This window comes from Drosophila subobscura, chromosome A (assembly GCF_008121235.1).
Source record: "Drosophila subobscura isolate 14011-0131.10 chromosome A, UCBerk_Dsub_1.0, whole genome shotgun sequence".
Taxonomy (NCBI): Eukaryota; Metazoa; Arthropoda; class Insecta; order Diptera; family Drosophilidae; genus Drosophila; species Drosophila subobscura.
In genome coordinates this window covers 15,538,916-15,562,895 of record NC_048530.1, presented here as the reverse complement: position 1 = coordinate 15,562,895, position 23,980 = coordinate 15,538,916, and the positions used below count along the sequence as shown (strand labels likewise).

At 50.1% G+C, this 23,980-nt stretch overlaps 2 protein-coding genes across 2 annotated transcripts; both read right to left on the bottom strand.

Annotated features, from left to right (window-relative positions):
- Nucleotides 1-1,386: 1,386 nt before the first annotated feature.
- On the bottom strand, nucleotides 1,387-14,589 carry LOC117895947 (cubilin homolog). Its single transcript, XM_034803901.1, has 12 exons — nucleotides 14,495-14,589; nucleotides 14,137-14,433; nucleotides 13,628-13,811; nucleotides 12,792-13,571; nucleotides 11,970-12,725; nucleotides 11,201-11,893; nucleotides 9,404-11,131; nucleotides 9,191-9,353; nucleotides 7,535-8,578; nucleotides 2,816-7,479; nucleotides 1,834-2,509; nucleotides 1,387-1,761 (listed from the first exon to the last, which is right to left on the bottom strand). Exons 1-12 carry the CDS (start codon nucleotides 14,587-14,589, stop codon nucleotides 1,514-1,516), a joined length of 11,328 nt encoding a protein of 3,775 aa, XP_034659792.1. The 3' UTR covers nucleotides 1,387-1,513.
- Nucleotides 14,590-15,256: 667 nt separating this feature from the next.
- LOC117899668 (lysophosphatidylcholine acyltransferase) lies at nucleotides 15,257-23,527 on the bottom strand. Its single transcript, XM_034809859.1, has 8 exons — nucleotides 23,072-23,527; nucleotides 18,073-18,218; nucleotides 17,516-18,001; nucleotides 17,308-17,445; nucleotides 16,954-17,230; nucleotides 16,783-16,884; nucleotides 16,579-16,720; nucleotides 15,257-16,519 (listed from the first exon to the last, which is right to left on the bottom strand). Exons 1-8 carry the CDS (start codon nucleotides 23,306-23,308, stop codon nucleotides 16,407-16,409), a joined length of 1,641 nt encoding a protein of 546 aa, XP_034665750.1. The 5' UTR covers nucleotides 23,309-23,527; the 3' UTR covers nucleotides 15,257-16,406.
- Nucleotides 23,528-23,980: the final 453 nt, after the last annotated feature.

Sequence of the window (23,980 nt, the reverse complement as noted above, 5' to 3'; positions counted from 1 at the left end):
CAAGGTATCGCACTGAATAATTTGCAAAATGTAATAAAACTTAATTGAATTACACTTTTTTTGTTCACAAGGGTACTGCAGCTGAATACTGGTAAAATTACAATCACTAGTGTGCAATTTAAACATGGTATTTGATATACATATCTTGAATTATTTTTAAATGCAAAAGAAGCACAGGAAGTGATTTCTGGACACCTGCAACACTAAAATGTTTTTTTTTTTTTTTTTACAAGCCTTCACACTATAGTCATCCCTTTCACACACGCGCTGCAAACATAGTATATGCACGGCAGAAGAGCACAGATATAGAGCCCAATGACTTAAAACCAATGAGAATGTGCGAAATGCACATTATGGCGGACTTCTCTTTTTTCTTTGTATCATGAAACACATACTTATGTGTATATGTACATATTTGTGTCTGTATATTTGCATATACTTTCTGTAAGCAGCAATTCCAACAATTTGTATGCACATACTGCTTCATGGGTCGAACAAGGAGTTAAGTAAACTACATGTACATACATATATGTACATATATGTCTGTATTTGTAAGTAAGTATGTATGTAGGTATGTACCTACATACATACATGTCTGTCTTGTTGCGCGCCTGGATCTCAGAGACGATAAAGGCTAGAGCCACCAAATTTTGCATCCAGAGTTAAGTTAAAAACCAATTTTTTCACTAGACAAATTATGTGGTTAATTGGAGTGATAAATTATTGTCATTCCTTTGGCCCTTGGATATGCGTTGGATTTACTTCTGCCAAGACTGTGAGTCAACATGCAAATTTCCTAATTGCTTTCCGCCAACCGTTCACGTAGCACAGACATATACATATGTACATATGTATGTATTTGTGCTTAATCATTTTTAATGAATTGAAAAAAAGAGCATTTCATATTTTTGTGGGCACCTATCAGGCTTTAAGCATATCATTTATGACTTCACAATATGTAAAATGATTTGTATACATTTTATGAGCTTCGCCTGTCGAGTTGCCCGTGCAAATATATTCACCAAATAGTTGTGTTTGTAGTTTTCGGCTAGCAACAAATTCCATAGTCTCTATAGGAAAGTCACTCTTCTGTTGGAATGGGCCGGAACCAGGCAACGATTCGCAAGTGGACAGGCAAGTCACCTGAGCACGACGAGAATGTACCTCTACCCGATCCCATATGGCCCGCATGGCGTGTGGCGTACTGGCTCATTGTTTTCATCGTCGTTGGACTTCTGTACTATTGGTTTTATATTCTCCTCCATGCGGACTCTGGCGAGTGCAACGAGTACGACTTGCAGTGCGAACATTGAGGTGGTAAAAACTGTCTAACCGATACAATGTTAAACATTAAAACCATTAAACAAGAACGATGGGAGGGAGAGCTTGATCATACCGATGAGAACTTTATTATATAGCAAACAGATTTGGAGCAATTTTTGTGAGCTTTATAAAAACATCTTAAAACCTTTCTTGAACTGTTGAAATTGGATAACTAAATAATATAATGTGATTAAAGCATATATGCGGGTATCTGGTAATTGGAATAGACACTGGAAAACTTGATGACCCAACCGACACCGTCGTAATTTACAGTCTTATGGAATCGGACGACAAGTTTGCTACTATCGCTCTTGTAGACACGCGGGGCGTCATCGCCGCAGAATCGTCGCATCTCTCGTTCCTCGCCACTGCCCGCTTGCTTCTCCAGGATCTGCAGATAGTCTGTGTGGCAGGTGCTTCTCGAGCCCAGGTCGAAGGCTGGCCAAAGTAAAGGACAAACGATAAGTTTTGAGGTAAGCTCAAAGAGCGAATGGAAAAAGCTTGACTTACTCTCAAAGAATAGGAGCACGCGGTTGTTGCTGGGCACTTGGATTGTCCAGCGACAGTCGGAGTTGTTGCGCACATTCTCCGGATAGAAGGGGTTGGTGAAGATGCCCTCGGTATTGTAGAGCTGGCCGCCGCAACCGGGTCCCGCCTCGACGGGGCTGGCCAGGAAGGTCAGGTCCAGTGTGCTCAGGTACGAGCCCGTCTTAATATGCAGTCGCAGCTCGTTCGTCTGGCTAAAGAGACTCTTGCCCGCATCCACGTAGGAGCAGATGCGCTGCAGCGACTGGTTGTTCCTGTCGAACACCTGCATGTTCTCCTGATCGCAGTCAAATGAACCGAACACCAGCTCCGCCTGGTACAAGCTGAGCGTGTAGTTGGCTGGCGCCCGTATATAGACGTCGCAGTCCGACGTTTCCGACAGCCGCACTCGTCCCTGCAGCCCACTGTAGTGGCGCTGACAGTCCGAATCCAGGGACACACGGATCTGGAAGCCGGGTCGTGTCACCGCACCATTTGTGCGGAACTTTACATACACCTCGTGCGCATTCGCATAGTACGTGTCCGGCTTGCCGGCACCGCAGTACACATGCTCCGTGGCATAATTCATCATGTTGCTGCCGGATGTGTGACCGTTGAAAATAAGCTCACTGCCATAGCCCTGCTCCACCATGAGCGCATCCTGCAAGTCAGAAGAAGAGAGAGAGAGAAGACGAGAGAGTGAGTAAATGGCAGTAGGCAATCTGCACACAGTGAAGGAAAAAACGTTCTTGCTTCTCTGCTGCTGCATCAGCCGAGCTTTTGAGCTTTTGGGCCACCCCCACGAAGTTGCTGCGCTGCCGCTGCATCAGCCGAGCTTTTGAGATCTTCTTCTATGCCTCGTGGCCGGACTTCTGATTTAGTTGGTTACAAAACAGGTTTATCCCTTCTTCTTCGCCAATTTAAAGTCAAAGGAAATTGAAAGTGAAGCAATTTATCGTATAGTTACCTCAGTGTTGTAGATTTTCAGATAGTCGGCGACGCAGCTGCCATTGGCATCGGGCCCCTCCAAATCGAAGCTGATGAACTGCAGATTCAGAGCCGCATCGCCAACAATCTTCCAGAAGCAAGCGACACCGTTGTCGTAGTTGCCGCCGGATTCCGTGGAGGGAGAGCTGAGTGTGGTCTGCTTGAGACCGGCGGATTCCAGCTTGATCTCCGGACTGCCGCACAGCCGCGGCTTGCTGCTGACGGTCAGCTCGAAGCCGGCGTCATTGATGGCGGAATTTGTGAAAAAGCGCAGGAAGAGTGTGTGACGGGATGTGGTGATGGTTGGCGGCTGATCCTGGCCGCAGAACTTGCCAATGAGCTCCGAAAAGGGTCCGGCCCCGTCGCGCAGCTCAACAAAGTCCTTGCCGCAGTCGTCGCCCTGCTCCACATGGAAGGTGGGGAACTCCAAGCTGAGCTGCTGATCGGCCGGCGCATTGAACACAATGTTGCAGTCCAGATTGTGCTCGTAGCCCTCCTGGCTATGGAACTTGCTGAACACATACCTGCTGGAGCCGTTGATCCGGATATGCTCGTCGCAGTTGCGCAGCACGCGCACCAGCGCACGGAATCCTCGCGAGGGATCACGTTCATCGGAGAAACTGTGGATCAGAGCACGTTGGCTGCCAATGCTGATCGTGGGCAAATCTTCGGTGATGCGCCCACAGAAGCGTCCCGCACGCATCCTCTCATTCGGCACCGCCCCAGCAAAGACTTCCACACCGTCGTAGGCGCAGTTGGAGTGCGCCTCAAAGTCGATGAGCTCAAACCGGATGGTGAACTTGTGGCCCTCCGGCGCTGTCAGATTCCAGTAGCAGTCGCTGCTCGGCGGCAGCATGTTGTCCGTGTGCTGCCGGGGCGAGGCCACCGCTCCCGTCTCGCTGATGACGCCACCGCATAGCCGGGTGCTGTACACCAGCCGGAAGCCGCGACCGTTGTAGCTGCTGTCCGTGCGCAGTGTCAGATCGATGGACTGCTTGGCCCGGTACTCGTGATTGTGCTTCACACCGCATATGGTGGCCTGCTGCACGTGATCGCCGCCATCTCGGCTGACCACGGTGACGTTGTCGAATGGACAGACATTTATGGGCGCCTGCTCCAGGTCAAACTGCAGGAAGCTGACCAGAACGCCAGCGGCGTGCGGATCCCGCGGCACGAATGTCCAGCTGCACTTGAGGTTATGCTCATAGCCCGGGTAGCCGGGGCTGGTCAGCTCCTGTTCGTCGTCTGTGGCATAGAGAGTGCCGCCACAGTTGCGCTCGAATTTGGCCACGAATCCGTCGCCAACCACATCGCCATCGGAGCGAAAGATGAGCCGCATAAAGGGCGTTGTGGTGTTGATCTGCTGCGGCGGTGCACGGCCACAAATCCTCTGCAGATCGGTCCAATTGCCAGCGGAATCGTTGCGCTGTTGCACCAGCAGATAGTCCTTGGTGCAGCCGGTGCTGTCCTCGATGTAGAAGCGCGACTGGAAGGAGAGTCCAATGTGATAGCCCGGCGATGATTCCACCTCCCACACGCACTCCACATTGTTCTTGTACTGCTCGCTGAATTCGACATGCCGATACGGATAGCTGAGCTTCCCGCCGCATCCCGAGCCGTACTTGATGGACACATTGAAGGTGGAGTTGGCCTCGTACCGATCCGCATGGTACTCCAGGAACAGTCCACGCTCCACCACCAGATTCACGGCCGATGCCTGGTCACAGTACGTGCCCAGCGATGGAGAGTTCTGGTCCGGGCCGTTGTACACCTTCAGGAACTGCTTATGACAGTCGCCTGCTCCTCCAGCTCCAGCTCCAGCTCCAGCTGCATTTGGTAGATTCACTGTGAGCGACACCTCCAGCTGAATGTCCGACACCTGAGACGATGGTCCATCCTCTCCGCTCGCATCCATGTCTGGTCCAATGGCCCAGGCACAGTCGATGGCACCCTCCACATTACGCATGCCAAAGGGCTCGCGGATGGTCAGATTATCGCCCGGCTCCAGGGGCCAAATGCCGCCACACGACTGCATGCTGTAGCCAAGCCGCAGCTGCCTCAGCTCGTTGCGCACGCTGGCCGAGACGGTCATCTGAATGGGGAAGGGCACGCGAACTGTGGGCAGATTGTCACCCGGGGCAATGCTCTCGAATCCGCAGAGAATGTGCGACAGCAGCGGCTCAGACTGCTCCAGGCGGGACAGCTTGAGGGGCGATAGCAGACCGCAGATGTGCTGGTTCCTCATGATCACGGAGCTGGTGTTATACTTCAGCACCTGGATGAGCAGTGTGGAGTTGGGCGGTGGCGTCAGGTTGTAGCTGCAGTGCACCAGGCTGGTCAGATTGGGCCGCTCAAAGTTGAGCGTTTCCCAGGGCCCGCCCTCGAGCAGATTCAGGCGCCGGCACTCGCTCACTCCGTGGGCGCTGAAGCGCAGCTTGAAGCCGCGATGACGGCTAAAGGGCAGCAGGAAGGCATCGATGCCCATTGTGTTGTCCGAGGAGATTATCTCGGCGGGTGGGTCACCGGTGTATCGACCCAGAATGGACTGCATTTTGTGATCATTGGCAAAGGTGAGGCGGCCCCGAAAGACGGGCGAACCGCGTGCCGTTGTCCCTCCGCCCGTATCAAAGTCGAGTATCTCGACGCGTACGCGCCGTCCCTTGGGCACCTCCAGGCGCCACACACAGTGCATCGGATGGGTGACGCCATCTGGATAGCCCGGCGACTGCAGCACTCCCTGCATGGCCTCGATCTTCTCGCCGCATCGCGAACCGATTGCCTTGTAGCGGAAGCGGAAGCCCTCATTGTCCTTCAGATTGCCATCGATCAGTCGCAGTCGCACCACAATCTTGTTGGTCTCCACCAGCAGTCGTCTGTCGTGTGTGCCGCACACCAGCAATGTGTCAATGATGCGCTCCTCACCCTCCAAGCCGTACGCCTCGATCTCCTCCAGCCGCACGTGCGTATGCTGAGAGCAGTTGCCAGCCACCTGGGCCGGCAGCTGCAGCCGCTCGCTCTCCAGCTCAATGGTGTTGCCCTTCTCCACCTCGATGGTGTATACGCACTCCTCCAAGGTCATGCCCTGGTCCGTGTGCAGCTGCAGCTGTTCGGGCGTCGGCGAACTGAACTCTCCCTCGGGACTGAAGTAGCTGCCGCCGCAGCGGGCAATGCTGAGGCGAGCCTGGAAGCCGTGCAGCGGCTCTGGCACCTCCGTGTAGTAGCGTATCCTTAGCTGGCTGCCCGAGGAGTATATCGTGTTCGGTTTGCGATTGCCACAGAAACGTCCCAGCTCGGGCTTCAGCTCCGTGCTGCCATCGTTCATTTGGATGAACTCGCGATCACATTGGGCAGAATCGCCCGCTGCCCCCGTGGCTGCCGTCAGATCGAAGTTGCCGAAGAACTGCACAGAGATCCTGTGCTGTGGCGGCGCAGAGATTAGCCACACGCACTCCGAGTGCGGATTGGGCAGATTGGGATAGTTGGGCGAGGTGATGACCTGCTGCTCGCCAGCGGCGGGACCCAGCACAATGCGGCCGGAGCAGGCATGGCCCAGCTCCTCGAAGCGGAAGGTGACCCTGAAGCGGGGATATCCCTGATAGCGGAACTTGATGTACGCCCTATTCGATGTGGTCTCCAGCACATCGGTGTTGCCGCTGTCGCAATACTTGCCCCTGCCCAGGAAGGGTGAGTCTGCCGCATCGCCGTTCCGCACCATCAGGAAGGTGCCGCACAGCTGTCCGCTGCCAAAGGGAGGAGCCGGAGACGCACCGTTCGCATTGTCCAGCTGAAACTCGGGAAAGTCGATGCGAATGCGACGACCCTGACGCACGCGCAACTTCCACACGCACTCCTGTGGCCTCAGGGGGCTGCCACGGACCGAATCGGTGATGTTTATCACGCCCCTGGAGGCGGACAGCTCTGAGCCGCATTCCGTGCGCACCAAACCATTGAAGCCCGTCTGATTGACGCTGGCATCCGTGATGAACTCCACCTTGAGGTAGGGATTGCCATGGAAGATACGCGTCGCTGTGTTGTTCGGCTCCGCGCAGAGTTTCGCCTGCTCCGTCCAGGTCTGCATGTCAGAGCTCTGCGAGATCTGCAAATAGTCGGCGATGCACTCACCAGAGCCAAAGACCTCCAGGTCGAGCTTGGCCAGCTGGAAGACGGCGTGCATGGCCGTATTGACCGGCACCAGAGTCCATGCGCACTGCAAGCCATTCTCATAGCCGCCGGGATAGCCGGGCGAATTCAATGTGAACATTGTCTGGTTGAGGCTGAGCAGCTGCTGGCCACAGTGTCGTGTCTGCTCCTCGGCTGTGCGATTTGAGCGCAGTGACTCCTTGGACAGCTGCTGCCAGTTGAGCTTGAAGGGGCCCCGACTGGCCGTGAAGTAAACCATATTCGTGCTGGATCTGATCGGTGCATCGCCCACTTCAGTCTCCAGTCGAGCACCAATGTCCGAGTAGCCATCGTAGAAGCTCAAATGCGGCTGATCCAAGTCCCTGAGATGCTCTATGGTGATCATGACCACATAGTTCTTGTCCACGGTAATGCGCCAGCTGTACGGATCGGAAGTTTGGAATTTACTCGGATATTGCGGTGAAGTAACCACTCCAGCGGTGCCATTTAGCTCGTTGTGTCGCTCTGAAAAATGTGCAGAAAGTTAGCCAAAGGACGGGGAACACAGCAAGAGTCTTACCATAATTGTAGGATGCCATGAACCCCTCGCCCACGTTGTCATCGTCGCTCTTGAACTTCATCCAGATGGAGCCGCGAGAGTGTATGACACCGGGCACCTGATTGCCACAATAGACACCGATGAGTGGGCCGGGCTCGCGCTCGCGCACCTCCAGATAGTCCCGATTGCAGCCATCGGACTGCTCCAGATCCATCGACTCGATGGTGAGGCTCAGGGAGTTGCCCTCGCTGGCGACCAGCACCCACACGCAATCGATATTGGGCGGATAGCTGTCCGGGTAGTACGGACTGCTGAAGCGGCCAGAAATGGACGTGTACACGCTGCCACAGGCCGTGTCCATGGTCATGAAATGTCCCTCAAACTCCTCCACCAGCAGCAGCGGCAGACTGATGGTCAACGACTGGCCATGCGATATTATCGCCGGCGGATGCGAGCGACAGAACTGAAGACGCGGCGTGCCCGTAGCCTCGGGCCCGTCGTACACCTTAACGCCAACGGGCATGCAGTCACCCTCCTGGGGGTACGTACTGTCCACCTCCGGGCGCAGCTTAATGCTGGTGGCCGTTAAAATAATGTGCTTGCCGGGATCAGAGGCCTGCAGCACCCAGAGACAGGTCTCGTTGCGTGGCGCCTGTCGCTCCAAACTGAGATACTCAAAATCGGTGTCATCGATGGTAATCTGTTGGCCGCACGACTCATGGAAGTGCAGCCTGAAACCCGGTCGCGAAATGGAATCATCACTCACAAACCTCACAATGGCCGTGTTCGAGGCGGACATTCGTTTGTGACTGGCGCCGGTGTCGCAGAGCTTAAAGATTTGCTGACCCTCGGCATCCTCGTCGCCGCCTATCGTGTCGAACGCCTCGAGGTAGTCCCAGGAGCAATCGTATCCAGACTCGATGTCCATGTCCTGCACATCAAAGACAATGCGATGATGCGGTGACACCTCCACCAGCCATTCGCAATGACTCTGCTCCGGATACGGCATGGGATAGTTGGGTGATTGGATGACACCATTACGACCGCTCAACTTGCCACCGCAGGCTGTAAGGTTAAAGAGGGGGAAACGTTATACACACAATGCAAATACAAAGAAATTGCATGAGAAGCGTATGCTTTTTCATTAAATTTTCGTTTCACGCTTCAATTCTCTTTTAACCCATCCTTCGCCGCTGAACGTTGACCGCTGTGGGGAGGACCAATAACTTATTCACCACGCACACAGAGACAAGCGCTAGAAAGGGATAGAGATAGCGACTCCCCTGTGGTGAAGACGTCAACGCTGAAGTCATTTGCGCTGCACAGTGGGCGACACAACCGAAAAGAAGTGACAAAAGTCGAAAAGTTGTTTGAGCGCTTCTCATATAATCAATAAACGCATCAAATAGAGTATTTTCCAGTGCGTTAAACTAACGCATTTTCAAGATAAAATTTAGTTTAGAAGATATGAGCACTTAGAGTGGAAAACTGTTGGCAGTGTGCAAACATTTATTGATTGCCCACTGTCGAGAGTCGAAACTTCTGCCTGCAGCGGCGGGTGGTCTGGCAGGGACGAAGCATGGGCGAAAAGAGAATTAAAAACCTGTGCGCTCCCTCTCCCTCCTCCGATAGAACAGCAGCCATTTTGGTTTTGTTTAGTCTTTGCTTGCTACTCACTCGATCGAACTGTGCGATAGGTGGCCTCAAAGCCGCGTCCATTGTGCTCGCCATCGGCGATGAATCGTATGTGCATGCGATGGCCAGAACTAGTGAGGATCAGCTGGCTGGTGGAGCCACAGTGGCGTTCGTGGGCAAACACCTCGTGCATATGATTGGACACCTGCCAGAACAGAGATTAGAGTAATTCCGGGAGTGCATAATGGTACCCACCGTCAGTGCGTCCTTGGAGCAATTGACGCTCTCCTCGAGGTCCAAATTGTTGACAGTCAGCTCAATAGTGTCGCCCATTTGTACGTTGATCAGCCAGTAGCATTCGAGATTGTTCGGGTACATGCCCGGATGGTTGGGTGATTGAAAGGAGCCGCTCTCGGCGCGAAACTCTTGCAGGCAGCCATCGATGCGATACTCCAGCTGGAAGTTGACATTGCTGGCATTGTGCACGACGGTCAGCACATCGCCGCTGGCATTGTGCGCACCCGGCCCGACCAGGGGCAACAGAGTGGCACCGTCAATGAGATAGACGCCGCCAGGTAGCGCTGTGGGCACACGCTCCTCCTGCCGCTCCAGGTGCGAGACCTCAAGGCGAATGCGATTACCGCTGGGCGCACGTATCGTCCAGCTGCAATTGATGGGCACCTGATCCCAGTATGGCTCCATAAAGTTCAAGCTCTCGATGGTGCCGTAGGTGGCTGTGACATTGCGCCGACAGTTGGTCGTATAGGAGATGCGGAAGCCGCGCATCGCATTGTTTACGTCAGAGTTGAAGGCGATCGTCACCTCGTTGTCATCGAGTCGCACCACGCGTTGGCTCTCTTCTGGCAGGTCGCAGATTTTCAGCATGGGCTCATAGCCCGGATGCCGTGCACCCATAAAGATCTTCACATTGTCGTACGAGCAGTCATCGGAGCTCTCCAGCTCCATGTCCTCGATGAGCAGCTGCACACCCGAGCCCGGATGGACGCGCACCTGCCACTCGCAGTGCGCATTGTGCGGATAGCTGCCGGGATAACGCGGTGAGGTTATTACGCCCTCATTGGAGCTCAGGCGACCGCCACAGCCGCTGGCAAAGACGCGCCAGCGCAGACGAAAGCCATGGCCACTGATGGCCGCATCCGTGTGGAAGTGCAGGCGCAGCTCATTGCTGAAGCTGGGAATGCGCGTGGGAATACGTGAGCCGCAGAAGCGTCCGATGAGCGGCGAGGCCAGATCGCCGCCATTGCGCACCTCGAGATAGTCCCGGCTGCAGTTTGCGGAGCTCTCCAGATCGAATATCTCCAGCTGCACCTCCACCAGATGGCCAATGCCCACCGTCAGATGCCAGTCGCAGTCGAGCTCCGCAGAGTAGTTCATCGGATAGCCGGGTGAGAGCAGCTCGCCGCTGGAGGCGTGTATGTGGCCGCCACAGCTGTCGGTGTCCACGAAGCTGTACTCCACCTCGAAGCCATCATAGCCACTGCTGTAGTCCGACACAAACTTGATGGTCAGCAGGCGGGCCTGCGTGACAAAGTCCTCCGGCAAAGCCGCGGAGCAGTAGCGCACCAGCGGCTTGGCATCCGGCTTGTAGGCATCCATGCTGTCGAAAATCTCCACACGATCGTACGAACAATCGCTGCTCGACTCCAGCTGAAAGCTCATCCAGTGCAGCCGTATGACCTTGCGTGCCGGCGCCTGAATCACCCAGTAGCAAGTGAGATCATTGTCATAGTGGCCGCCCTCTGACACAGGCAGACGGATGCGTCCCTCTTTGGTGTGGACACCGCCACAATGATCGCTGGCAGCGGCCACTGTCTGATACTCGAACTTGAAGCCACGTCCACGACTATTTCTGTCCGTTTGCAGCTGCAGAATCAAGTGGTTTGTGCGGCTAATAAACTCCTCATCCGGCAGATGCGTGCCACAGTAGGGTCCCAGTATCTGGCGGTTAATGCCAGCGTTGATCTGTCCGAGAGGCAAAAGCATCATCAAGAACATGGCAATCAAGGATCTTTGGCAGAGAGACAAACTCACCCTCAAACTGGTGCCCAGACAGGCGTCGTCCTCGTCAACATCATCGATTGTCTGTAGACCATCCTTCAGCTGGAAGTCAAGTCGATTCAGAACGATCAACTTATTGGGCGCCGTGCTGATTGTGTAGGTGCAGAGCGTGTCGCTGGTCGTCAGATTGGGATAGCCGGGCGAGAGCACAGTGCCCGAGTCACTGTCGAATGTGTAGGAGCAGAGTGTCCGGTAGTGGAGCTCGAAGCGTCCGCGGACAGCGTACGCCTTGATGCGCACCCGGTTGAACAGAGACCTGAAGTTGGGCGGAATGCCAGGCGTTTCGCCACAGTGCTTGGCCTGCAGCAGGCTGCTGCCAAGCTCGGTCACATCGTACAGCTCCAGGCAATCCTGGCGACCCATTTCGAAGGCGACAAAGTCAATGCCCACCGATTCGCCAATGGCCAGGCGTATCTCGTACTCGCAGGACATGGCCACATCGCTGGTCAGACTGCTGGAGCGTATGGAGCCCTCCGGGCTGGTGTAGGTGCCGCCGCAGCCCGGCACACGCTCCTCAACTGAATAGTGCAGCTGAAAGCCCGAGTCGCTGCCATCGGCATCCGAATGGAACTGAATGATGGCCTCATGGGTGGGCAGCAGCAGTGGGGCGGGTTGGCCGCTGCTGCAAAACTTTGCCAGCTCTCGATTCGAAATGGAGTCCCTGATCTGTGAAGACAGCAAACAAAAGATGGAGTAGAGTGGTGCCCAACCCTCAATCCTCAACTCCCAGCGCGCTACTCACCTCGACATAGTCGAAATTGCAGTTGGTGTGCTGCTCCAGCTGCAGACTGAAGAACGTGAGCTTGATGCGTTTGCTGGTGGGTGCCACCAGGTGCCAGCGGCAGTCCCGATTCCTGGGATAGTTGCCCGGCGATCCGGGCGAGGCCAAGGTGCCGTACGATTCGAATTCGAGGCGGCCACCGCACTGCGGCTGCATCGACACCCAGCTGAGATCGAAGCCCTCGCGTGAGGTGCTGTTATCCGAGCGGAACCACAGGTACAGCTGATTGCCCGACGAGATGATGTTGCCGCCATGCGGCAAATGGTTGCCACAGTAGCGACCGATGATCTGTGCCGCCGCCGAGCGGCCATCGTTGACCTGCAGCCAGTCGAAGCGGCATTCGGTAGAGTCCTCCAGATCGAAGGTGCTGAATGTGACATTCAGCACCAGCGACTCGTTTGTGCGGATTACCCACGCACATTGGGCATTGTGCTCGTAGCCGATGCCCTCCGGCGGATACCTCAGTCGACCGCTCGCGGCGCTCAGCAGCGCATTGCAGCTGCTAAAGCGCGTGGCGCACAATCGATCCCGGTAGCCCGGCAGACACTGGCACACAAAACCATCTGCACTCGACAGCGTGGGATTGCAGCGTCCTCCATTCTTGCAGGGATGCGCGTCACACGGATTGGGCAGTGGCTCGCAGAGTGGCGGCCGGAATCCACGGTTGCACAGGCACGTAAAGTTCGAGGGTCCACCATCCAAGCAGATGCCATTGTTCTACACAGCATGGGAGAGCATTCAAATCATGCACATGCATCTATGTTGTTTTCGATCAATACTCACCAGACATGGATTGGATTTGCAATTTAGGACTGTGCCATTGACACAGCCATTAGCACCATAGCCTGGGCCAACCATGCCGCTCGGACAGCTGCACACAACAGTGCCGGAGATCTCGAAACAGTTGGCCGCCGGATGGCAGATACTGCCACGCTGCGCGCAGCTGCTGATGGTGGCCAGCTCGGAGTTGCCGGGATTGCTGCTGCTGCTGCTGCCGCTGCTGCTCGGACTGTTACGCTCGCAGGTGCGCCCATCGCCCGTCCAGCCCACGGGACACTCGCCGCAGTGATGGGAGCCGTAGGTGTTGAGGCAGTCCACGCGCGGATTGAGGCTGCAGCCACCGTTGTTGGTCTCGCACTCGTTTAGGTCGCGGCAACTGATGCCGTTGCCCGTGAGGCCGGCGGCACAAGGTGCGCACGTGAAGCTGCCCGGCAGATTGATGCACTTTGTCGAGCAGGGCGTGTGGGCAGCCGTGTCACTGCACTCGTCGACATCCTCACCGCAGACAGGCGTCAGCCCGTTGGTCTTCCAGCCCGGCGTGCATAGGCAACGGTAGCCAGCCTCATCGGAGCTGGGCACACAGGCGCCATGTCCACAGAGCTCCCAGGCGCTGGCCTGTGTGCAGTCACCCTTCCGCTGGGTGCAGTGCATTCCATGCCAGCCCGGCAAACACAAACAGCTGTAGGATCCAAACTGATTCAGGCACTGGGCTCCGTTCTGGCAGGCCAAATCAGTGCCCTCATACAGGGCGCACTCGTTCACATCAATCTCGCACTTGGCACCCTAAAACGCAAGAGAGACGATCAGAGACGCCCCCAAATACGCCCCACAAAACGCACCTCGAAGGACGGCCGGCACTGGCAGCGATAGCCACTGAAGGTGTTGTAGCAGCTGCCGCCATTCTCGCAGGGTCCACTCTGGCAGCTGTTCAGCTCCAGCTGCGTCTCCAGTCGATTCACCTTGTTCTCCATGGCACGCAATCGGATTTGATAGCGTCGCAGCAAAACCCGTGAGCCGCGTGTTCTGCAGCGAAATCATGGAGAGAGATACAAATTCTAGACTTCAGAATTGGAGCAAACTACACAGAAAAGTTCAACTTTCACTGGGAAAGGCTGGAGCAAGCTGAATTTACTTAGCCGATTACCAAAGGGCAATCCCTTACGACAATCAAAGGGCCGAGAGAGTGTGGGTCCTATTGGTCCTCACCACAGCGGACAACTTCACCTTCCACGTAAATTCACTTCAAGCTAGAGCAAGTCGTGCCCTGAATGCAATTTTCTTTAGTTGTACTTATTTTTTTGCTACAACTTGGATGCCTACAGAGGTACTCCCTTTCCATCCCACTCACCTGTTCAGCTGCTGCTGCAGCATGCTCTTGAGTCCATTCGCACCAAATGCACGCCGCTGGAAGTCTGTTAATTGGTCTGCCAGCTCACGGATATCAACAAAATCCTCGGTCGAGCTCCATTCATCCTTGTTGCTGCCGTTGGGTCGCTTCTTTGAGCCCGCGCTGGCCAGCAGCAGCTCGAGCACATCGTACTCCTCGTTGATGGTCAGACGTGAGTTGCCCGACAGGCGAAAGCTAATGTTGCGATTGGCACCGGATTCGAAGATCAAGTTGCCATCTTTGCTGATGATTTTCGGTCTGAAAATCGAGCAGAATGAAGACCACGACGAGCACTGTTTGTGGGGCGAGCGTCACTTACGAATTGACAAAAGCCTCCACCGCTGGCCAAACAACCAGAAGTAGAATTAGGCATGGCCCCAGCAGGAGGCTGCCACTTGCAGCAGCTCCTGGCATATTGCCCGAGGACACACTTTGCAATAAAAAACACACAACACACACACAACAAAAAAAGAGAGTATTCCGCTGCGCTCGGCTAACGATGTGCGACTGTGAGGCTAAGCCGGAACGCTGCTGCTCAGATCGACTCAGTTCCAGTGTGTTGCAAGTGTGGGGGCGGCACCCAGGAGTACGCCCATCAAACTAACATTCCTCGTGCGCTCCAACCCAATCAGAATAAAAATCGTTCATTTTGTTTAGTATCGTAGACACACACACAGATATATATTTAAATATATTTTCTTTTTTTGTGAGCATTTTACTCGAATCGATTTTGATGGACGTGGTGATGGAGTACAGATGCTGCGTGCCGGATACTGATCCCGAATCGGATTGCGCTCGGTTTCCCAGGCTTAGGTTGCTAATAATATCCATTATAATAGCACATAAATTATATCATTTAGCTTAGGGTTTTAGGTTTGCCTTTGCCCCTGGCTCTTACATTTTGCTTGGTGCCATTTGTGGTTCACTCTTTTACTAATTACATCAATCTCTTTTTTTGGTAATTTATAGAATAGACTCTGGTTGCGTGGTGTTAAGGGTTAAGTTCAGGCTATGCGCAGTTTAAGTTTCTGCTCGCTGTGCCAGTTGCCGTTCACTAAATGTCTAGTTTAAGTGTTTTTCTTTCTGTATTAGTTACAAATGCACAAAGAGATTATTATTATTATGAGCTACTGTCGCCATATGGATAGGAACTAGAGAACGGAAGAGTGTGTCTTGGTTTGCTAACGGAGTTCCTCTAATGGTGTTTTGGCTGCTTCTACTGGTTGACTGGTTGGCTGATTGGCAGTACCCTAAACCGTACTGAATAAAGGATTCAAAAGCGCAGGAAGCTCACATATTTGCCTTTGCTTTTAGGGCTTGTAAAAACAATTTTGAAATTAATTTCCATTTAGTGTGCTGCCTTTTTTGTTTTGGTTCTTTCTGGGTTCAGTACAGTGTTCCATAAGTTGTCATAAATTCAAGCTTTAACAATAATAATTGCTTTCATTTAATGTGCTTGGCTTGGTGGTTCTTCTATGTGGGTTCGCTCTGTGTGTGGGGGCCCAAGGTTGGCTCTGCAGTTGCAAGAACTCTCGTGTCATTGGATGGGTATGGGTGGGTGGTGGCCACACACACACACACACACACACACCTCTCTACATGGTACATACCTAGTCTTATACTTATGGCTTGCCGTGCAATATCTATATTTTGATGTATTTTGAAACGCTTTGAAGTGGGCAAATCAAATACCATACACATTACGTTGGACGTTAGCCTGCCTGCCTCTACATAGACATTTATATATAGTTTACGTGTAATTATGTTGTTCTTTTGTTTCTTTTTTTGTTTATGTATATTTAAGTGTATATGTATAACGCCTAATAAGTAACGTAAGTTGGTTGCTTTGTTTGTGTGTATAAAAAAAAATCACAAAGATGAAATGACTTGCGTTAAGAGTCCAGAGTAAGTATAAATAATAACAAGGCTGGCGGCACGCAGACAGTTCCACATCTGCTGTGACAACAACAACAACATCATCAAAAAAAAAGGATATTCATTAAGGTAATAATCGTAGAAATTAGAATAACTAAATTTTATGGGTGCCAGGGGGGGGCACGTGCGCTACACGGTAAATAAATATTAAAAATATACACTCCGACAGTTACACTTTCTGCCTAGGTTTGGGGGCTGGGGCTGGGGCTTGGGCTTTTTCTCTCTAAAAACATTCCTCAAATCTTCCGTATTTTCTATCCTGCATTTTGCTCTCAATTTACTTTAAAGTGCCAGCTTTAGTTGGGGCTGCCTGCGGCATTCTTGGTCGTTTTTGATCTTCTTATGTGCTCCGATTTGTGATAGAAGAACTTGTAGCTCGATTGCTTTTCTGTGTATGCCACAAGGGAATCTAGAAGAGAGTTCAATTGAGTGGCAGTTTCAACCTAAATATCTCGTAATGTGACATACCAAAGGATACGTAGCCAAGGTTGGCTGTGTCCAGCGCAAAGTACAGCGCTTGGGCCTTTTGTTCGTTCAGCTTGCCCCCCGCATGCCGCATCAGACGCACAAAGCTCTCCCTGCTTATTTTCTCACTCGATTCGCTATAGAGCTGCAAAAGAGAAAAGGTTATCAATGGAGACACTAAATAATATCCACTGCCGCATGCATTACATTGACAAGTGCGCGTAGAAAGGTCGCTAGATCGGCGTTTTTCAATTTGCTAAAGAGCGAGCACAGGAGGAAGCTTTTCAGCGAGACTGTGCCACGGCGACGCTAAACGAAAAGAGATAGAGATAGTTTATCAGCAGTTGGAGCGAGAAGGTTCATCGTCATAACACATACATGATCCAGCAGGGCAAACAATTTGTGCAAGCTCGGATTCTTGAGATCCACCTGAAGCAGCTCCGCAAAGGTGATAATGTCCAGCTTGTCCGTGTTGGACAAACTCAAGTATAATTCGCACAGCTCCGTGTCTCGTGTGCTCTCCAACAGGCCCAGTTGCTCGATGGTACGCTCAATCTCTACAATGTCGCCGGGAAAGGGTATCTTCATGTCACGAGCGCGACTCATTATGATGACATCCTCGAAGGAATAGTCCGATGTGGGCACACCCAGAGCCCTGTGGGAAGCCAATTCAAGTGTTAGCAATGATTCCCAAGAGATCAACAGATTAAAGATCATTTCTCCCACACTTACTTGGCCATCACCTTGCGCACATTGTTTGCATAGAGATTTGCATCGGCCATTTCGGCTTCGTTCGGCTGATAGACGGGCAGATATTCCACCTCGCAGCGATTGTAGAACTGTGTCATGGTCATCCAAAGCAAACGTAGCCTAATATAAACGAACAGACACACATTAGAATGTTACAAAATATAAACAACAAATGGAAGGTGAGACATACACGCCGGGCCCATCCCAGGTCCAGGTGAAGGTGTCATATTTATTCGGATATTTGAGCAGGACTGGCTGCACGGGCACACCCGGATAGAAGGCGCCCGGCTTGAACTTGATCAGTGCCGTGCGATTTGTGCAGGTGCCCTCGGCAAAGATGACAACCTGCGGCCAATCGTCTGTGGATCGTGCACGGTCTACAATGTCCTTTATGGTGTTTTGCCTGGAATTGGGATCCTCACGCTGCACATAGATCGGCTGGGCGTAGTTGATGATGCGACCCAGCAGCGGTATGTCGGCCGTCTCTCGTTTGGCCACTATCGATGGCGGTCCGGTGGCCACCACCAGTATGGAGTCCACATAGGAGGAATGCGGTGCCACCACCAGTATGGGCGCCTGCTTGGGTGTCGCCGGTGTACCCTTCATATTTATGTAGTGAAATGATCCCGAAGTGTACAACATGCGCATGGCCTTCGCCGTCATGTATTGCATTTGCCTGTGAAGAGCAAAAGGAACAGGGGATTAGTTGGGCCACCAGGGTATGCGGATGGATATTCCAGCACTTACTTGCGCCAGCCGGTTAGCGGCCTTGCCTTGAGATCATCCAGCGTCATGCCATAGAGCCCAATGCAGGCGAACATCCACGCAGAGAGAAGGGAGAGCACACATCCGACCACACGAATGGGCAGCAACAAAACCGTCAGCACATACACCTGCAAGGGAAGCAAAGGCATGCGCATAATTAATTGAAATAATTCATTGAAATCTTAAAATAAATGACAAGGCACATGGCTGGTTGGTGTCTGCCTGGTGTGCATTAGCTGCTATGCCTAATAGGAATATGCCATGCAGGCGCAACAGCCACAAAATTTATTGATTTTTCCCCGTTTGCATTGCGATTTTTGGCTACCATTCAGCCCCAAAGGGATAATTGTTTTTATCTTGATTGATCTTGTGTGGCCGATTTCTTGCCGATTTTTTGCCTTCCATAAACCTTAGCTACACCACACATATAATTCTGCACATAAATCCACTTCACTACAAAGATTTCAATGTTTACATCTGCCGATAGCCAATAATGGGGTTGGCGACTAATCGCTGCTTATCATTCAAGTGCCGGCTACCGGGCCAAATACCGGACTTTGGATTCGATTTGTGGCCGATCGCAAAATGTTCCAATGAACCCGAAGCATGGAAAAAGTCAGTCAAACAAATGTTTGATTGCCTCTGCCCCGCTGTCAAGCGGGAAGCAGAAAAGCAGAGCAAGCAATAAAGCGGCGATTCCATGCTCTTTTGCATGGCTAGAAAGTGGAATTTTGTGTGTTTGGGGAATGCTTTTATTTTAGAATAAATTTCAACGGATCAGCAACAAATAGGTTTGTATGTACAGTTGTGTTCAATGAAATAGTAGTGCCGTGCCACACAATTTTCTCAACTATTTTTGAGACCCTTCCAGTCTTTCGAATTGAACAAGTGATACCTTTTTGGAAAGCCTGAAAAGTACACATTAGAACCCAGAAAGAATCCTGGAACATTTGCATTCCATCTTCTTGTTTTACATGACTTAAGAAAAATACCTATACAAAATGCTGTTCAATAAAATAGTAGTGTTTTTTTAGAAAATTTAAAAAAACAACGAAACTGGAATTAGTGCATATGTTTCATGTTCTATATGTTTCTTGAGGTTTAATATGTAGTTTTTAATCAAATTTGTTTTCACTGTGGCCTTACGCCCACCTGTCATGTGTAAATAAGGTACTGCCCAAGCTTAAATAAGATCTGAGACTATAATTCTTAAACACCTTGACAAAACTGTGCTCTGGTTGACGGATTTGTAATAGTAATAACACATTTCACATTTTACAATAAGATTTCGTTGGGATTTTGGTCTAGAGACTGAGCAAGACATGGAAAAGTGTCGACCTCTTCGGATAAAATTCCATTCCTAGCGAGCTTTCTTGCGTGTTTCAGATCATTATCTTGATGACAGATCCTTTTGATAGGCATTTTTCAATAGTAATATTACTGTATTGTATTAAAAAGTATGCTGGCACACACCACTTTATGAAATACGTCAGTATAAGGCTAGGAAATAAGAGTTTATATGGGCTGTAGCCCATAAGGGTCAACCCAACATGCCCAATGTTGTTTTTTCAAGAATTTGGGCAGTTATCAGATATCTGTGAACACCAAACATATTCTTTTGAGTCTTTCTTACCATATAAAACAACTTTACACTCATCTGTCAAAAGTATTTTTCGGACTGTGACACGGCCCAGTCCACATGCCTCATGTCCTCATTTTTCAAAAGATGAGTCGTGTACCCATGTGCTTTTATTCTCAAACGCGTAGCTTCCGGGGACCTCTTGCACCTAAATAATGTGTAATCAGTCGTGTATTAACTATCAAAACACTTTCAGAGCGATATAAAATTGTTTTCATAACTTTTGAGGATATTGAAGACCTTGGTCTTGCCTTCAACCATCTTCGACCATCTACTAAAAGACAGTTTTTTCGTATAAAAAATCATTTTTCAGGGTGCTTCTTTTAATTTAAACTATTTAATATAATAGTAAAAGCACATTCAAATTCATTTTGAATTCCATTATACCTCCTGATTTTAGTTTTTAGTCTAATTCTTAGGTCTCCCATATTGGACCGCTCATTGATTACTTCTACGCTCCAAAAACAAAAGTACCGCTATATTCAAACATTTCTTTCATCAAAATATTCAATATATAAACTAAGCTTACTGATGGTAACTTTTTTGAATTGATTTAATTTGTTTTTTAATTTTTTTTTAATACTTGCACCCAGCACTACTATTTTATTGAACAGCAGTTTTTATGGGTATTTTTCTAAAGTCATGTAAAACAAGAAGATGGAATGCAAATGTTCCAGGATTCTTTCTGGGTTCTAATGTGAACATTTCAGGCTTTCCAAAAAGGTGACACTTGTTCAATTCGAAAGACTGGAAGGGTCTCAAAAATAGTTGTGAAAATTGTGTGGCGCGGCACTACTATTTCATTGAACACAACTGTATGTGTGTGTGTATGTACTTATTTATTTATGTATGCATGCAGGGTGGGCTTTTGGCTACGACTGGGAGAAGGAGAAGCAAACACAGCACGTAGAAGAGAATGCTATAATCGATATTCTGACCATGGGATTGATACCTTGTCCGCTACTCAGACATGCTGATCTATGTTTTGATCTAATTGATATTCAGCAGGCGTAAAATTTAACGAAAATTATATCTTGGAACTGTGAAAAATACAATGTAGAATTAGAATTCCAAAAAGTTTGAACAATTCTCAAACGATCAAGAGAAAGCTTTGCCCTTGCACCTCACAAATCCCACATCTTTGTACTGTACATACTTACTAATGTATGTGTGTACATACATACACATATCTAAAAGCGGATGAAGAGCAAAAAGCACAACGAAAAAGGAAGACAGCAGTGGAGTAGTCCAATGCCAATGCCGCCGCAGAGTACCTTGAACTTTCTGTGGCTATGAAGACGAGCGAAAACAGGTTTTTGCATCTCCTCTCCGCCCAACCTCAACACCCGCTCTGTCACTGTTCAGCTGTGCTTTGGGGAGGGGGTTTTTATTTTATTTTCGTTTTTAATGTTATTAGTGGGTCAATGGCTCGGGCCATTTTGAAGCTTCCTCTTGTGATCTTCTTCCGCTGTGCGCTTTACCGTAGGTGCATCGGCACTCAGCTGTTTCCACAGCGCACTCTCTGTCTCGCCCTCTCTCCCTCACCGTCTCTCTCTCTCGCTCTCTGTGTCTGTTATGTGAAGAGCTCTTCAAAAACACAAAGCAAAAAGCGTTTCAAGAGTTCGCGATAATGATCATGCGATGGGGGCACGTCCTTGCTGTGCCAACTGCTCCCATTGCTGCGAGTTGTATTCTTTGAAAACCGACACGCAGTTGCTTGTGTGTGTGTGTGGGTGCGATTGCTAAAACAAAATACACACCGTGTGCGTGACGAGGCTGCTCAAGTCTTTAAGATAAGGAAGCGCCCACTATTGATAATATGGAGGGATATAACTCCTAGAACAAATGTAACCCTGAAGTATAACTTTAACTTCTATGAACCTCGAATGTTTGTTTTACCGTAATTCCGATGCTAGCTTCAATTTCATTTCAAGAAACTGCACACCCGCCTCTCTACTTCTTATCAATCGAATCGCTGTGTCTGTTTTTTCCCAGCATGTTTCTATTTCAATTGAGACTTTGAGACTTGACTCAGCGATAGAGCCATTTGGGTGCGTCATTTAGATCAGCTGTCACACAACAACAAAAGCATACACACATACACACAAATGTGCATATGTGAGGGTAGGTGATTATTTATGCATACCCAAGAAACGGACCGATCTAATCGATTTGCGAGTGCATTACCAGTATCGGGCTTGGGTGCTCAAGTTCTTAGTCAGTTTAAAAATAGTCGAACCGCACAAATGAATCAGAATGCATACCATAGCACATATGAAATAAATATATGTACATACTAATAGGATAGATATCGACCTATGACAACTAATGAGGATCCAGAGAAATAAATACACAAACGGCACTGCTGTGGTCAGTCTTTTCTGTGACTCAATTACTCTTTTGATTGAGAAAGAGAGATTTCAAAGAGATATCTTCTTTTTAGCGAGTGTCCTCTGTGGATAATGCCGAAACAAGGTTAAGCTCTGCCCCCCAAACTTGTGGCGATGTTCTCAAATTAGATCCATTTGAGGGCTGCAAATCTCGCGCCATTTTTACGGTTTTGGTATTTGTTTTTGTTGAATACTTTGTTTTTACTGGCACACGGGGAAGCAATTAGAATGTGTGGGAAACTGTAAACGTTTTGCCGATTGCGCCATCGGATGAGAGTGAAGCGGCGGCCGAGCGAGTGTACTGTTCTTAGAAACGCACTGTAGGAAGGAGAGGAGGAGAAGAAAGAGGAGCAATAACAAAGCGGAACTACACACCAGCTGGGTGAGCGAGCAACGGTGAATGGTGCACGGCGCGAAGGGGGTTATGGGGGAATGGAATGGTAAGAGCACAGCACATGCCATGCCAAAAGAACCGGCAACAAAGTACGCAACAACAACAGCAACACACACACCAGCCGCAAGTGGAACAAGAAAATCATACGATTCTCGCTGCCCGCCTGCGAAACGCTGACGTAGGCAGAGCGAGGCGACAGCAGGCAGCAGCGGCAGATAAAAAAAAAGCTCATTGCAAAGGAGAAGACGAACAACAACGGCGAACAATGAATGTAACGGCAAATGCATGTCAAGTGCAATGCAAAGGCGATGACAGAGCACAGCAGAGCATACCAGAAAGAGTGCAAGAGAAAGTAGCAGCGCACTTGAAATGCTGTGTGCCCAAGAGGAAGCAGCAAAACAGCGGTATCTACTCCATCATTAGCTTGGCGGCGGTCGCCCATGTGCTCCGTGCTCGCTCGCTCTGATTTGCATGAATGAATGGCACAGAGAAGAATGGCGAAAGGCAAATAACGTTTCCGTCTGCAAAATGTAATGTGGAATGCGACTCGCGACTCACCTTGGCCACCTCAATGTGACTGTCGATTTCGACGCGGTGCACGAAGGGATTGATGTAGTTGTATCCCTTGGATGCCCATGCATCCTCCTCGGAGTCCCGCTTCGACAGACTTCCGCTGGTGTGGATGGGACTATCATTGGCCATTACAACATCCGCATCCTCCCCGGGAACGGCATCGCCGCTAGCGGGCGCCGTCTGCGACGATCGTCGGCATCGCTTTACTGTCGACGTTGTCATTGCACTCGCACTCGCACGTTTTCTCTCCCCCGCGGTAACTGTATCGCTTGCGCACTTTCACACGAAAACACACAAATAAATAAAAGGATACGAGTCCGACTTTAGTGTAGATTATACGACCGCCCGTATACTGAGTGTTTCCTTGGATTCCGAACTGTTTTAAGCTACACTTTTTGTTCAGCAACAATAAAGTCGTGGGTAGTGTGTATGTGGGTTGGTAGGTGTTTGTTGTTTAGGGTTGTCAAAAATATATGATAGTATGAATATATCGATATTTTTTCACAGTAAAAATATATTTATATCGTGATGTTTGTTTTGCCAAAATATCAATTCATTTGCGATATTTTTTGATATTTAATGTTTGGTCACATATATTTCGAAAACCAACGGAAACGGTATGACCCTTAGCTCATACCTCTTTTCTGTGAGCTAGACAGAAATATGATTGAGCCAAAAACTGCAAATGAGAATGTGAGCGAAATAGAAGTATGAACTGAACAAGTCTGTGCGTGTTCTGAACTTTATGGCAACCATGTATTTCTGCAGCGCGCGGAATTTAATTTCAGCAAATACATACAAGCAAAAAATATCAAATATATCGATATTTTTTCATGAAACTATAATGTGTATATCAGTGAAACGCTAAAACTTCTAAAAATTCTATCCGATATA

What these genes read in the sequence shown, in the direction of transcription:
- LOC117895947 (XM_034803901.1), bottom strand. Translation starts at nt 14,589, where the DNA reads ATGCCAGGAGCTGCTGCAAGTGGCAGCCTCCTGCTGGGGCCATGCCTA. An exon ending in GCAAATCCAATCCATGTCTG is followed by an intron (nt 12,726 to 12,791) that starts GTGAGTATTGAT and finishes CATGCTGTGTAG; the next exon opens with AACAATGGCATCTGCTTGGA. An exon ending in TGAAAATCTACAACACTGAG is followed by an intron (nt 2,510 to 2,815) that starts GTAACTATACGA and finishes TCTGACTTGCAG; the next exon opens with GATGCGCTCATGGTGGAGCA.
- LOC117899668 (XM_034809859.1), bottom strand. Translation starts at nt 23,308, where the DNA reads ATGACAACGTCGACAGTAAAGCGATGCCGACGATCGTCGCAGACGGCG. An exon ending in ACCTGGGATGGGCCCGGCGT is followed by an intron (nt 17,446 to 17,515) that starts GTATGTCTCACC and finishes CGTTTATATTAG; the next exon opens with GCTACGTTTGCTTTGGATGA. An exon ending in GTGCGCAAGGTGATGGCCAA is followed by an intron (nt 17,231 to 17,307) that starts GTAAGTGTGGGA and finishes GGCTTCCCACAG; the next exon opens with GGCTCTGGGTGTGCCCACAT.